Source organism: Artibeus jamaicensis, unplaced genomic scaffold (genome assembly GCF_021234435.1).
Source record: "Artibeus jamaicensis isolate MK-2021 breed Jamaican fruit bat unplaced genomic scaffold, CSHL_Jam_final contig_473, whole genome shotgun sequence".
NCBI classification, from domain to species: Eukaryota; Metazoa; Chordata; class Mammalia; order Chiroptera; family Phyllostomidae; genus Artibeus; species Artibeus jamaicensis.
The window spans coordinates 2,972,964-2,984,514 of NW_026521851.1; the positions used below are offsets into that span (position 1 = coordinate 2,972,964).

The window sequence follows — 11,551 nt, forward strand, 5'->3', positions numbered from 1 at the left end:
ATAAATAAAATAATTTTTTAAAAAAAGAATCCGCACATGACACGGGGCTCCTGTCGGGTTGTCGTGGTGGTGCCTCAACGCAGTCTCCGTTCTCCTGGGTCAATGTGCGAGGCTTACCCTGGGGAAAGGAGCGTTCACATAAAAGCGAACCGTTGTTAGTGAAAGTGCTGAGTCTGCGGTTCGGTCAGTTCAATGAATGTCCTTGATTTCTTAATCAGATAGAAGATGACTTCAAATGAACTTCAGCCCACAGTATTATGGTCAGTTAAAGTTATTTCCATGTTAAATGCGTAAAGTTGTTTTTAAACCATTTGAAGTTCTTTTTTTAGTTCATTTTTAATTTATTTTTTTGAAATTTTTCAATTACAGCTGATATACATTATGATACTATTTTCAGGTGTGCACCCCAGGGATTAGACATTCCGTGGGTTACCTCACACCCGCCTGACACCACACATGGCTTAGAGTATCATTGGCTGCACTGCCTAGGCTGCACTTTCCATCCCCATGACTACTCTGTAACAAGCAAGTTGTACTTCTTAATCTGCTCACCTTTTCCACCCATCCCCCCCACCTCCCTCCCATCTGGCAACTGTCAAAACATTCTCTTTATCTGTGAGTCTGTTCCTGTTTTGCTCATTTGTTCATTTTGTTTTTAGATTCATTTGTTGACAGATATGTATTTTTTGCCATTTTATTGTCCCTATTTTTATCTTCTTTATGTTCCATCTTCTTAAAGAAGACCCTCTAATGTGTCATATAACACTGGTTTGGCAGTGATGAACTCCTTTAGCTTCTTCTTGTCTGAGAAGAACTTGATCTGCCCTTCCATTCTAAATGATGGCTTTGCTGGGTAGACCAATCTTGGATGTAGGTCCCTGCTTTTCACAATTTTAAACATTTCTTACCAATCCTTTCTGGCTTGCAAATTTCTGTTAAGAAATTAGCCCTGGCTGCTGTAGCTCAGTGGATTGAGTGCAGGCCTGTGAACCAGAGTTGCAGGTTCCATTCCCAGTCAGGGCACATGCCTAGGTTGTGGGCCAGGTCCCTAGTAGGGGGCGCTAGAGAGGCAACCACACATTGATGTTTCCTGCCCTTCCTTTCTTCTTCCCTTACCTTCCCCTCTCTCTAAAAATAATAATAATAATAATAAAAATCTTAAAAGAAATTAGCTGACAGTTTTATGGTAGCTCCCTTGTAGATAACTAACTGCTTTTCTCTTGCTGCTTTTAAGACTCTGCCTTTGCTGCCTTGGTGTGGGCCTCTTTGGGCTCATTTTGCTTGGGATGCTTTACACTTCCTGGACTTGCCTATTTCCTTCACCAAGTTAGGGAAGTTTTCTGTCATTATTTTTTCAAATAGGTTTTCAATTTCTTGCTCACTCTCCTGCTTCTGACATCTCCATGATGTGAACGTTGGTATGCTTGAAGTGGTCCCAAAGGCTACTTTTGTTATTTTCATTTTCTTGGATTCTTTTTTCTTTTTGCTGTTAAGATTGGGTGTTTTCTGCTTCCTTATCTTCCAATTTTCTGATTTGATCCTCTGCTTCATCCACTCTACTGTTAATCCCCTGTAATGTAGTGTGCATTTCAGTTCGTGTATTCTTCAACTCTCACTGGTTCTTTTTTATGTTTTCTACCTCTGTTTTTATGTTTCCTTTCTCTTTGTTGAAGTTTGTATAAATTCATCCACTTTTCCCCTACGTTCATTGAGCATCCTTATACCCAGTGGGTTGAACACTGCGTCTCTTAGATTTCTTGTCTCTATTTTGGTTTTTTTTCTGTAGTTCTGTTGTGCTCTTCCATTCAGGACAGGTTTCTTTGTCTCCTCATTTTGGCAGCCTCCTCGTGCTTGTTTCTGGGTATTAGTAGAGCTTCTATGTCCCCCGGCTTGGTAGAGTGGCCTTATGTGATGAGTGATCTGTAGGGTCCACAAATACAGCCCCCTGATCACGTGAGCTGGGCCCTGGCTGTGCATCCCCCATGTGGGCCGTGTGCACCCTCCTCTGGGACTTTAGTCTTGACTGCTGTGGGCATGTGGATGGGAGGGATTTGCCCCAAGGCCGATGAGCTACAAGGACTGGTTGCGACCACTGAGCTCCCAGCACCGTGGAGGATTGTCTGTGTAGGGGCTTACCTCGCAGAGCAGGACTTCCGTCAGCGGGGCTCTGGGGCTGCTGAGTCTGCCCCTCGAGTGTGTTGCTGGTGGAGGTGGTTGGGTGGTGCCTCAGTGTGGTCTGAAGGTGTCCACCTGGTATGCTGGCTCTGGGCCTCCCCTGTTCCCTGCTCGGGGCCACTGGGCATGAACTACAATGTGATCTGCAGACAGCTGCTACTTTTTCTGGGCTTGGAGGTGTTCTGGAGAAACCAAGCCATGAACCAAGGCTAAATGCTGCTAATGCCAGGCCTGAGGCCACTTAGCAAGAGGTACGGGGCATGCTGAGGCCAGGTGCTGCTGGTTTGAGAGAGTGTAGGAACCTCTGAAGGGCGAGCTGGAACAGGCCATTTGTATGGAAAAGCTACTGGAAGCAGCTTGAGTGGGATGGAAAGGTGGGTGGGGTGCATTCTCAGGGAATCACCGGAGGCGGGGCCAACAGTGTGAGCCAGGTAGGTGGAATCGCAGATATGGCCCCCCTACTGTGTCTGTGGGGGGAGAGAGTGTCAAAGGAACAGCAGCCCCTGCCCGCTCTTCCGTCAGGGAGAAAGCCCTCCCCCTGCTGTCAACCCTGCTGCCAGCCAGACAGTCCAGTTCCTCCTTGTGTGTCTCTGGTGCCTTTGGAGCTGCTGTCCCCAGCACTTGAGCCAGAGAGACTGTGCTAAGTCTGTGCAGGGAAAGTCTTCAAGGGAAGAGGGGCTGCCTGGAACGCCAGGAGCCTCCATCTCCCTCTGCCTCAATCCCCACTGTTTTTTTTAATTTTTTAATTGATTTTTAGAGAGAGGGTGAGGAAGAGGGAAACAGCCGTTTGTGTTCCACTAACACATTCACCCGTTGCTGCTTGTATGTGCCCGGACCGAGGAACAGACCCACAAGTCCGGCGATTTGGCCCGATGCCCTAACCAGCTGAGCACCAGGCCAGGATCCGTCCCCCTGGTTTTCGCAGCCAGAAGTTGTAGGGACCTCTCTTCCTGACACTGGAACCCCGGACTGGGGGGCCTGGTGTGGGACTGGGACCCCTTGCCCCTCAGGGGTGCCTCTGCAGCCAAGATACCGCTCCTGCTCATCCACCCTCCGTGGGTGTGGGACCAGCCTGCTCTGCATGTCTGCCCCTCCTGCCAGGCTCACCGTGGCTGCATCTCTGACCCCTAGTTGGAGGACTTCCCTTCAGCCAAATTTCAGGCTGTCCCCAATGACAGTTATTCTGTAGTTCACTTGTAATTTTGATGTGGGTCATATGTGAAATTCTCCACAAAATTCACTTCTGACTGTTAATGATTAGAATTTGAAGGATTCATGTACTTTTACAAGAACCCTTGGGAATCATGTACCACAAATGGGTTTTTCGTTATTACATTATGGACAGGGTGAAAATTATTTGTTTATACCTAGAAGCAAATGAGGCCTGGCACAATTAGGAGTGACCTAAGTAAGCTGGAGCCTCTCCAGTGACATCCGTGTGCATGTGTGCACGTGCGTGTGTGTGTGTGTGCGTGTGTGGCTGTGTGCTACATGTACCAACCCATGTGCGTTCCTGTCTTACATTTGTTGGAACATGCAGATGTCGGGGACAGACATGATACCAATACATTATCTTTACTTTCACAGGAGTCTTATGTCTGGAAGATGTATCAGGAAAGATGCTGGGAGTTTTTCCCCGCAGGGGACTGTTTCCGGAAACAGTACGAAGACCAGCTGAATTAATTCGGGCCCAGATCGCCTCCGAAGCCCGCACCCTCCCTCCCTCCGTCATGCTCTCCCTCCGTCAGACTCTCAGACACCCAGTGTCTTTCACAAACACCCTGCCGATCTGGTGACCCGCCCGCCCTCCATGCTTTCTGGGAGCAGCGAAGCTGTGCTTCTGAAGACCTGACTGGGCTTCCCCCACCTTGCGTGTTTTCGTCGAGAATAAAGACTGAGGAATAATCTAAACTCATGTGCAGACCACATAGGAACTCTGGAAGGAAAGCCATTCTGGACACTCAGTCAGAACACGGAGAGATGTCCTTCTGAGATGCCTGGAGTCTCGGAGGGTGGGAGGGCCCGGAGGAGCAGCCGCGCATGTGGGCCTCTGCATATCCCCATCCTGCGAGGGACTCCGAGGGCCGCGCCCGCTGCAGGGCGCCCGTGCCGTTGAAGGGAAATAGTGCCTTACTGGGTGTGGGTTGAGCTATGCAGACGACACGTGCATGCAGAACACCTTCGTTTTCACTAGGTCCACTTTTGTTCCTTAGGTTGATTTCTGTGCATTTTTTTCTTTACCTTTTTCTTTGGTGGGGGAGGGTAAGGAAAGCAGTCCGTGCACTTTTTAAAGAGACAGGCGGCCCGTCTCAGGACAAGGAGGTCTCCTCATCCGCTGAACTTGCACCCCCCCACCTGCTCCTGTGCTCATTTCGGTGACACCTCGATGCAACCCTGCAACTCTGTGAAATCTCCGTATGAAACAAAGGACTGCAAAAAACACTCTTTCAAAAGAAATAACTCATTGCATGTCTATTATGCAAGTTTAAGCAAACAGAGAAAACCCTCCCAGCAAGCCGATCCCCACGAGAGAACGTCCATGCTAACCATCCATAGTCCAAAGTGCTGTGTGCTGGCGCTGCGTGTGCCCAGAGCCAGGGCCGTCCACCGACACCCGGGCCACGCGGGCCTGACGTCACCCTGGGTCACCTGTGACCAGCTGTTGAGTAAGGACCTCTCGTCCAGCTGTTTTTTACTATCAGTGCAGAAGCAATATCCATTCAGGGAGTTCATCAGTTGCATCAAACGATGATAAGATCAGTCACTCCATTTTGAGTCCTTTGAAATGTAATGCTAATCTTTACAAATAAAAGGGCAGATTCAGAATGGAAGCAAGGTCATTTTGCAAACATTGGAGCTCTTTTATTACAAGTCTGCTTGTTAATTTTAGAATTGTAAAACTGCTCTGATTAAACTATTTAACTAACTTGCTCACCCTCTACTTTCTCCATTTCACTTATAACTGGGATGCGCCCTAAAACGCTGAGCCCTGAACATGAGGGGGATGGGGACTGTCCAGCACTGTCGGCCTTCACCTGGTCAGGTTTCCTTGCATCGGGCAGGGGTGCTGCCTTGATGGTTTTGGGGCCTCAGTTACCAGGCATTCTACCTGCCCCACCCTGTCATTTTCCTGTTTTGGGGTCATCTAGAGTTCTCGAAAACGGCAAAGGACAGAAAACTGCAAATAACCCCCCAATCGTTCAGCTTTATGCAGCTGTCAGTTTGGGAGGTGCAGGGAAGATTCCCCCTCCGGTAAGAACCGGGGTCCGTGTCCCAAGACGACTAGCGAGAGGCACATCAGACACTTAAATGCTGCTCCCCGCTGGCCGGGTGCCAAGAACTGTGCTGGGTGCCATTCGTCACCCTTCAGCCGCTCGGCAGGGCAGCAGAGCTAGGGCCTGGATTTTGCATTTATCTTTTGGTGTCGTTTTCATTGGGCAGAAGGAATCAACCTGGAATCAACCTGGCCACCCCTGGAATTTCCAAGCCTGCCCAGGGAAGTGATCCTCTATTCTGAGGGGTTTGAATGAAATCAATCAGGTCGGCTCCGTGATGCATCAAAGAGCACGTGGCCCTTGGCCAAGACACACTGCCAAGGAAGCGTACAGTGGTGAGGAATCAATAATTTTTAGGGCATCAAATCAGACAGATTTGGGTCTTCGAGTTATAACATCAAAGTCAGAGTTGGCAGGAGCAACAGCTCAGCTGAGAGGTGAGCAAAGAGGAGCCCAGCTGTCTCCTGGGCTCTGCAGCCTCTTGTAGCCTCTCCGGACTGGCGGCTCTGGCTTTGAGCCCCAGGAGGTGACAGGGTGCCCAGGGACAGAGAGGGAGCTCCCCTACCTCTGGACATGGCATCAGTGTCGGAGGAGGAGGGAGGGGCAGGGTGGTCACTCTGGAGTCACTGTGCTCACCGTTGGTGGCAGTCTGAGGTTCTGTTTCAAGGCTCTAAAGTGAAGGGAGGAGGGGCTTCTTTTAACCGACAGTATTAATTCTCCCACAAAATCACACAGAACCTCAAACACTGTGACTCAAACTCAAGAAATGAAATGTAGTCTCCCTGAAAAATAATGTGACCTCTTTAAATGTTTGGATTATATGTCAAACACTCACAGAAGATACTATAATGTCCCTGTATTTCCATTTCAACACAGAAGCTCATTTGCAGTTCTTCATGTCTCCACCCACTACCCCACCCCAAATATCTCCGATCCTATTCCGTGAACTAAAATTGGAATCATAGTTGAAGTTGGCGGTCTGCAAATGCACTGAACGGCACACACTTTCACACTGGCCATCTTTATTTTTCTTGTACAGAGGAAGTTGTTCTGAGTGCCACAAAAACTCACCTAAAAGTTATATTGTAGAGGACTTTCGCCAAGATGGAGGTGTAGGTGGAAACACTGTACCCTCTCTCACAACCAGGTTTAAAGACAACAAAGTTTTATTAACAAAAAAATGCAGCCCAAACACAGAAAATTGAACTATACGGAAGTCTGACAACAACTAACCCTTCAGCCAGACCGGTAAGAAGGGCAGAGCCAGTGACTAGGGGAGCACGGTCACGTAGGAAAACTCAATCAGACCAACCCAGGTGCAGGTGGCGTTTGGCGGATCCCAGGTGTGGGGTGGCAATGGGTAGACCCAGTGAGGGCACAAGGCGGCAGGCTGACCGCTGTCACAGATTTGCACGCAGATAAACCAGTGAAGGAGCGAGCAGTGAGACAGACCACACAGGCCCCAGCGGTGGGAAGCCCCAGAGGGGACCACTATTGCCTCGCTCTGCCCCCGCCCCCACATACAGCGTCATAACCCAGCAACCTGGGTGGCCCCAACCTGGTGAACACCTAAGGCTCCGCTCCTCATACGTAATGGGCGCGAACAGACCAAAACATGGCTCAAGAAGTACTCAAAGCTCCAGAGCCAATAATTCCAAGCGACCAAGAAATAGCTAACCTATCAGATGCGCAGTTCAAAACACTGGTGATCACAGAACTGGTTGATTTTAGTCACAAATTAGAGGAACAAATGAAGGCTAAACTAATTGAAATGAAGGGTAATGCACAGGAAACCAATAGTGATGGAAAGGAAACTGGGACTCAAATCAAGGGAGCAGACCAGAAGGAAGGAAAAAATGACCAAACAGAAAAATATGAAGAAACAAGAATTCAAAAAAAATGAGGAGAGGCTAAGGAACCTCCAGGACATCTTTAAACACTCCAACATCCGAATTATAGGAGTACCAGAAGGGGAAGAGGAACAGCAACCAGTGGAAAACTTATGTGAACAAATAATAAAGGAGAACGTCCCCAATCTGGCAAAGGAAATAGACTTCCAGGAAATCCAGGAAGCTCAGAGAGTCCCAAAAAAGTTGGACCTAAGAAGGAACACACCAAGGCACCTCATAATTCCATTAGCCAAGATTCAAATGAAGGAGAGAATCCTACAAGCAGCAAGAGATAAGGGGGACAGTCACCTACAAAGGAGTCCCCATCAGACTGTCAGCAGATTTCTTAAAAGAGACCTTACAGGCAAGAAGGGGCTGGAAAGAAGTATTCCAAGTCATGAAATCCAAAGACCTACAACCAAGATTGCTCTATCCAGCAAAACTTTCATTTAGAATGAAATCTAAAGTGCTTCTCAAATAAGACCAAGGAGTTCATCATCACCACGCCCTTATTATATGAAATGTTAAAGGGACTTATCTAAGAAAAAGAAGATAAAAAATATGAACAGTGGAAGGACAGCAAACTCACAGTTATTAACAACCACACCTAAAACAAAAGCAAACTAAAAGGACAGCTAGATCAGGAGCAGAACCATAGAAATGGAGATCACTTGGAGGGTTAGCAACAGGGGAGTGGGAGGAGGAGAAGGGAGGAGAAGGTACAGAAAATAAGTAGCATAGACAGTAGATAGAAAATAGATAGGGAGGAGGGCAAGAATAGTATGGGAAATACAGAATCTAAAGAACTTGTGACATATGGACATGAACTAAAGGGGGGGGAATGGTGGGGGAGGGTGGTGCAGGGTGGAGGGGAATGAAGGGGGAAACAGGACAACTGTAGTGGCATAATAAATTTTTTTTTAAATGGGCAAGACAAATACCATATGATCTTACTTATAAGTGGAACCTAATCAAGAAAACAAACAAGCAAGCAAAATATAACCAGAGACTTTAAAGCTACGAACAAGCTGACAGTAACCAGAGGGGAGGTGGGAGGAGATATTTGGGGGATTAGAGGGAAGGAACATGTGTAAAGGACACATGGACAAAGCCAAAGGTGGGTAGGATGGAGGGTGGGAGGTGAGGATGGCTGGGGTGGGGGAGGGGGAGTGGTAGGGGGAAGTGGAGATAACTGTACTTGAACAACAATTAAAAAAAGACATTCCCTCACATAAAAAAAAGTTATATTGTAATGAAAATACTTCCTCCTTCATTGTAAAAGCATAGCTATGAAAATTACACACTTTTCACTATCTTGCTTTCCTGGGGAGAGGTTCCTACTTCACCAGCTCCAGTTTTTGGGGTGACTTTACCAATATGGCCCTCGTTGCCAGAAAGGTCTTTGGGTGGCTGTCACTGCTGCAAAGGCCTCATCTCCCAGAGACACCATAAACGACACCTTAAAAAATGTGTTAGTTGCATTTACACAAACATGGAGTTTGTGTATACTTGGCATGAGAAGGACTGGACCGGTTGGCTGTTCCCCCAATTCTATCATCAGTATCTGCTGTGTTGGGAAGAGGCTGAGCTCCCTGGTACCCCAAACTCCGAGACGTGACAGAAGCTGGGAAAGGGGCACCTTGACCTTCACACGGTGCATGGATGGCCCCCAGGATATTGAATAGCCACAAATACTGAGCACCTGCGTTCCTAAGTGGGACGAGCTCTTACCTGTTCTATCTGTCATAGTGGAGTCCGCAGTTTGTCTGAGAACTGAACTGTGGCTACCCACATCTTTAGGGCCGTGTGTCCGTGAACTCCCAGTGGTTGCGATGATACCACTCGGTACAGAAACAGTAAGCACGGACAGCAACATCCTCGTGTGAGCGGTGGCCCCGGTCCTCTGGGCTGTTGGAGCCGGAGGAGGCGGAGGCCGTCGTGGTCCAGGCGGGCAGGACGTGGGGCTGAAGCTCCAGCTCCGGTTTGTGTGGCGGCTGGAGCCTTCCGTGAGAAGTCTGGTCTCTCTTCAAATCTTTTGCCTATTGTGGTCAGAATGGCTTAAAAACCAAGAGGTTCTTTATGACCTGGCACAGATGAGGTGGGAAAGCAGATGCTTACAGAAGGGTTGTTGAGCATCACCATTGCTCCACAACATTCTGTTCTGTGATTGGGGTGGGGGTGCGGCAGGGCGGGCTTGATCCTGCGAAATGCACTACCGAACAGGCTGTTTCTGAGTAAAGGAACCAAGCCCTGGTTTTAGTCCAAGACGGTGGGGGAAGTCTCGACGTGACAGTTCATTTTAGTACCTGCCTTATTTCTGTCTGGAGTTCTACAGACCGTTCACTGGTTTTCATAGATTTTTATAAGTTACTTCATTGCCTGGGGTCCCCGTGGCAGTCAGTCATCATGATTCGGGTGACCTGGGTTCACAGTTTTCTTCTCAAAGACTTTGGATGCCGTGGGTCGAGGAAAGGCTTTCGGGGTCTAGGAATCCTGTGTGTCAGCACGTCAGTGCTATTTCAACGGCAAAGGAGAGTCGCATCTGCTTCCTTGTCCCTCAGCCCCCACACGCACCTGCGATGCGTCCCGATCCTGTCCACGCACCCTACCACCTGCTTCTGTTCTTCTGAGAAGCCGTGACCTTCGTCCACGTGCGCTCCCCTTGCACTGAGCACCACCGTGTGGCCTTCCAGCGATCGTTTGCGGAGGGGGCATCTCCGCCCCGCAGACCCGGGTAGCAGCACTGAGCGTCAGGAAGTGTGACGTCCCCAACAGGAGCTACGCCCTGTGGACTCGCACACAGACACGGAGCGTCAGTGAAGCTCGACACGCACCAAGCCTGGAAGTTACCGTGTGATGGGTTTGCATTACCTGCAGCTTTGGGCTTAGTGTTCAAAACGCATTAAAATTAGGAAGGCCTAATGCTGTGTATCTACATTTAGAAACATAGACACAGACAGAGGCAGACGTAATGCCAAAAATCAAAGCCATAGATGGCCTTAACGTGATCATAGTCTTTATTGGCAGACAGAAAAATTAGAGATATGTATTTAAGCTTTTAATGTTATGACCAAACTAAAGTCCTCCCTTCTACAAAAAATAAATTTAAATAGAGCAGAAGTCTTGGCAAGATAGTATGAAATATTTTGAAAACCCATAGCAGATGCGTGTCAGTTTATCTGTCTTATCTATACAGGTAGAAGAAAAATGATGACCTAAGTAGTTTTATCCACCAGTGAGGACACTGGTGGGAACTCTCACCATTTTGTCCGAAGACTATAAAGCCTGAAATGACGGCGTATAAAGATGTCGTGAAGGCCAAGTTTAGAATGAGTTCAGGCAGAGTGCTCCACAGAAAAACAAGTAACTCGTATTCCATACTGGGCATAAGAGGAGGCATTTCCTGCGGACCGGCCAGGCCTCCCTGGCGCTGCCTTACCAGGGCTGAGGTGAGGCTGGACCGGGCAGCCAGCCCAGAGGCCTGGAGCAGCGATGCGGGGGAAGGCCTGCTCTGGACATGCGCTCTGCACCAAGTGCCCTTTTGCACTCAAACTTCCCAAGACGTTCTGTGAAGAGAAGGTGCCTGGGACCCGTCCGGGGGAGGCAGACGGGATGGGGGCAGATCTGCCACTTCCTCTCCTTCCCCTGTTTCCCACGTCAGAGTTCACCCTGACACAGATCAAGTCCCCCCTCTGCCCGCTGGATGGAGCCGTCTGGATCCCCGCAGGACACCTCCACCCCACCCCTGCTCCGTAGCGGATCCAAACCCTGCAGTGGGCAGTGGATCCCATCCTGAAGCAGGGAGAGGAGCCGGGACCTTAGAGGGGTGCCAGGCAGCCTGGCTGCCCAAGGAGAGAAAGGGCCCATGTGGCAACACAAGGGACTGGCCAGCCCCAGGCAGCAGAGCCATGAGGGCTGAGGGCGGGGTGCACGTCCGGAGTGGGGACAAGATGGAGTCCGGTGCTGGATGCGGGGACGCGGGCCCCACAGGAAATCTGAGGGAGCGCTGAGGTTTGGGTTTGGCGCCCGGGGCATCACCAGATCTCCTGCTTGCTATTTGTACTTTGAGATATTTAGTAATCAAAAATGAGTGATAATGAAAAAGTGGCTTCAGAGCTTGGGGGACACAGCACACTGTCAGCAGGTCACAGGAAGAGAACAAGATGTTCTTAGTACTTCCATGGTCTCCAGTAGGAAGAACGGTAGGACGCG

The 11,551-nt window shown here is 49.1% G+C and overlaps 1 protein-coding gene across 2 annotated transcripts in view; it reads left to right on the forward strand.

Moving 5' to 3' along the window:
* Positions 1–5,106, forward strand: part of RYR2 (ryanodine receptor 2) — a 544,399-nt gene extending 539,293 nt beyond the window's left edge. For both annotated transcript variants that reach the window (XM_053667877.1, XM_053667878.1), the window contains exon 104: positions 3,763–5,106. In XM_053667877.1, coding sequence (XP_053523852.1) covers positions 3,763–3,858 — 96 coding nt within the window. In that variant the 3' untranslated portion in view covers positions 3,859–5,106. The remainder of the gene's footprint in view (positions 1–3,762) is intronic.
* The last annotated feature ends 6,445 nt before the right edge of the window (positions 5,107–11,551 follow it).